Source organism: Amphimedon queenslandica, unplaced genomic scaffold (assembly GCF_000090795.2).
Source record: "Amphimedon queenslandica unplaced genomic scaffold, v1.1 AMPQUscaffold_9268_Cont18766, whole genome shotgun sequence".
Lineage (NCBI taxonomy): Eukaryota > Metazoa > Porifera > Demospongiae > Haplosclerida > Niphatidae > Amphimedon > Amphimedon queenslandica.
In genome coordinates, this window is record NW_003550460.1 from 1 (window position 1) to 3453 (window position 3453).

General features: G+C 38.4%; 1 protein-coding gene across 1 annotated transcript; it reads left to right on the forward strand.

Moving 5' to 3' along the window:
• Positions 1–6: 6 nt before the first annotated feature.
• Positions 7–3269, forward strand: LOC105315608 (epidermal growth factor receptor substrate 15-like; the record flags this gene model as incomplete). The annotated part of the gene is made up of 8 exons (XM_011410316.2): positions 7–157; positions 203–269; positions 322–390; positions 433–633; positions 935–1099; positions 1398–1553; positions 1921–2538; positions 3048–3269. Coding segments are annotated over exons 6-8 (992 nt in total), but the record flags the coding sequence as incomplete, so codon positions are not given.
• Between the last annotated feature and the right edge of the window lie 184 nt (positions 3270–3453).

A 3453-nucleotide genomic window follows, 5' to 3' on the forward strand; every position in this document is an offset into this window, starting at 1 on the left:
GTGGTTATCAGTTCTCTCTCAATTATCCCATTGCCTCTTGCTCCATTACTATAACAGTCTCAACATCAGGGAGCCTAATAACCAACCTGCTATTAGGACGACCACTGTTGGACTCGGTAGCCGATGAAAAAATTATACTAGCATGCATATTGATATAGTGGGAGAGGTGAAAAGGCTTAGATTATTTTTATTGTATTTCTAGGTATTTTATTAATTTTTCTCCAGGTGACACTGTTTTTAAACTGTACAGTCAGTCTGCTGTAATAAAAGTATATAAGAACTTATTTATTCCATTCATTCCTCTCTTTCCCTCTCTCTCAGTATATTTTTCTAACTCTTGAAGAGATAAGGAGATCTAGTAACGTGATGACTGGAGTTCTATTAGCAGTAGTTAGTAGTAGTAGTAGTTCTATTAGAGTTCTTTAATAGTAGGTCTAGGTGATAAGTGGAAACAAGTGCTTTACAACTATGCTGGGCTCAAGATAATTTAGATATAGAATACCTTTGTAGCAATTTTCTCAATCAATAACCGTATTGGTACATGTACATACATGTATAATTAACATATTCACACATTTGCACAAGTTTGATTTAGACAGAGATGGTAGTCTAGATGCTGACGAATTTGCTATTGTAAGTGAGAAGTAACGATATTTTTAATGGTGATTTGTTATTTTAGTCACTATGTAACAATACAATACCGTATAGCGGGTAAATTTGGAGGGGCTAAATTTTGGTAATTGGCGGTTTTTAATTTGGTGAATTTGTGGCCACGTGCCATTGAGCATACGTATAATGGCCCAAAATGGTGGGATTTTATTTTGGCGAATGGCTATCAAAACGCCAAATTCGCCAAATTTAATCCCCTCCGAAATTCCCCGCTATACAGTATACATTTACTAAACCTATTCTTATTACCTGTTACTATTTTTAGGCACTAAAGTTGACGTCATTAGCTCAGAAAGGTGAAGTCCTTCCACTGGTTCTTCCCCAGTCCCTCATTCCCTCTACTAAAGCTGCTCGTCTTGGTCTGGCTCCTCCAGCTGCTGTCACTGGCTCTCTCTCCACCAGAGCACAGTCACCAGTAATGGGACGGACTGTAAGCTCCAGTGCATGTGTGTCAATATATTTTAATAACAATGTATGCATGTACTTGTGACAAATGAATTTTATTAGTGATGGACTACATGTATCTTTAGTTCATTGCATTTTTGCACACACGATTTTTTAATTGTTACTATTCTTAGTAGCGTTTTACACATTATTACTATTGTAGAATCTTAACTGATGCTAAAAATGTGATACATATACAATAACAGTTGTTATTCTTATTATGCATCAAATTTTTTGCTATTAATATTAATAACTTTTATTATTAATTTTGTTACTATTAATAGGGCAATGACTGGGTGGGTGACTCCTGATATCAAAGCTAAGTATGATACATATTTTGCCGGTATTGATAAAGACCATGATGGGATCGTCAATGGAGAGGAGGCTAAGAGTTTATTTATGTCGTCAAACTTACCTCCTAACATACTAGCACACATCTGGTGAGTATAGAGATATTTACATAATGTACATGTGGAAATAAAGGAATATGGCCTTCGTCCAATTTGGCACAAATTATTTTGTTTTTTGTGCCAAGTGAAGACTGAGTTTCCTCTTATCAGCTCGAGTAAATTGGCCCGTTTGTTAGTGAAAAATAATGGAAGGAGGAGAAGAGAAGGAAAGAGAGAGGGGGAGGCTCGGGGAGAATTAAAAATTATTAAGTGTGTGTGTGTGTGTATGGAGTAAAGCAAAGGTTGAACTTGAACAAATCTTTTTATTTTCTGCCTTTTCTTTCTCCCCTCCACCTCTCTCTCTCTCTCCCCCTCCCTCTCTCTCTCTCTCTCTTTCTCTCTCTCTCTCTCTCTACAGGAGATTGTGTGATATGGACAATACTGGTCGCCTCAATAAGGAGCAGTTTGCTCTTGCTATGTACCTGATAGCAGAGAAGGTCAAAGGACGTGAGGTCCCGACTGAACTGGCACCAAACATGATACCACCATCAAAGAGAAAGGGGGCGGGGTCTGGTGGGGGCGTGGCAGGAGGTGTGGTCTCGTCACAGTCCGGACTATCAAGTACATCAAGTGCTAGTCATTTAGTTACCGGTGGGGCTGGCCTGTTACAACCCACATCATCAAATTCTTTAAAACAATCATCGCCATCTTCAGCTCCGCCTTCTTTGTTTCCGAGCGGAGGGGGAGGGGCACCTCCAATATCCTCAGTCCCCTCGTCGCTAGGGGGCGGGGCTATTCTCCAGCCCTCGACAACCACTCAGTCTGGTTTCGGTGGGAGTGGCTCGTTGCTTCAACCGGTATCAATATCCAGTCAGTCTGGTTTTGGCGGGTCTGTCCTCCAGCCCTCAACTGGTATGACGGGTTCTCCGTCTCTCAGGGCTGGAGCCTCCTCTGATTTGTCTGGAGGTTTCTCGGCCGATTTCTCAGCTATTAGGGACCTTGATACGATATCTGGTGAAATAGAGGGGGTCAAAAAGTAAGAGCATCCAATGTACTGTATATCCTCAAATAAAAGCCAAGTGCAATTAAATGCTAGGGTAGCAATAAAATGGAACTATAAATATGCCAATTTAGCTTTAAAATAACATACAGTAGATGCCTTGTAGATGCATTTACTAGCTTCCTTAAGCTTCCTCAAGTCTTATGTGTGAGGTCCCTGCTTTGAATCTTACTTTTGATTCAAGTTTTATTTTATTTTATATTTTTTTTCAAGGTCCAAATGCTACTTTAAGAAATAGACGCCTGGGCTTTTATTTGAGGAAATGCAGTACATTTACACAAATTTGTCCTCAAATTTTTGTTTTAAAATTTTTGTTGGAATTAATTATTGTGGTTTTGTTAATTTTTATCGGATGCTATTATAATTAATTATACATGTACATTGTACATTGTACTAAAATGCTGTTCTAATATACAAATACATGTATATTAAATTTTTACTTTTATTGTTGTTATTGTGTGATATTTTATTTTTATTTTTTGCAGAGAAAAGGAGCAGCTCCAGCAGGATATCATGATGAAGAAAGAGCAACTGGCCAAAGGAAAGGAGGAGACCGTCACAATGCAGGGAGAGTATGAGGAAACAACCAAACTGAACCAACAACTGGAGCAGCAGAAGAAAGAACTTCAAAGCAACGTTGAAGAAATAACACTCCAGGTTGGTAGAGAGGGAGGGAGAGGAGGTGTCAATTTGATAACTTTGATACCGTATAGTGCCAAATTTTTTAGGGCTGTAAATTTTGCAAATCTGCTATTTTGCAAATTTATGCCATTTGCCATTTTTTACCGTAATAATTTTGATTTTTGTGGAAGTAATTTTTGTTAATCGTCAAAAAATTGTGAAATTGGTGGCGGAAATTTACAGCCCTCTAAAATTTTGTACTATACGGTA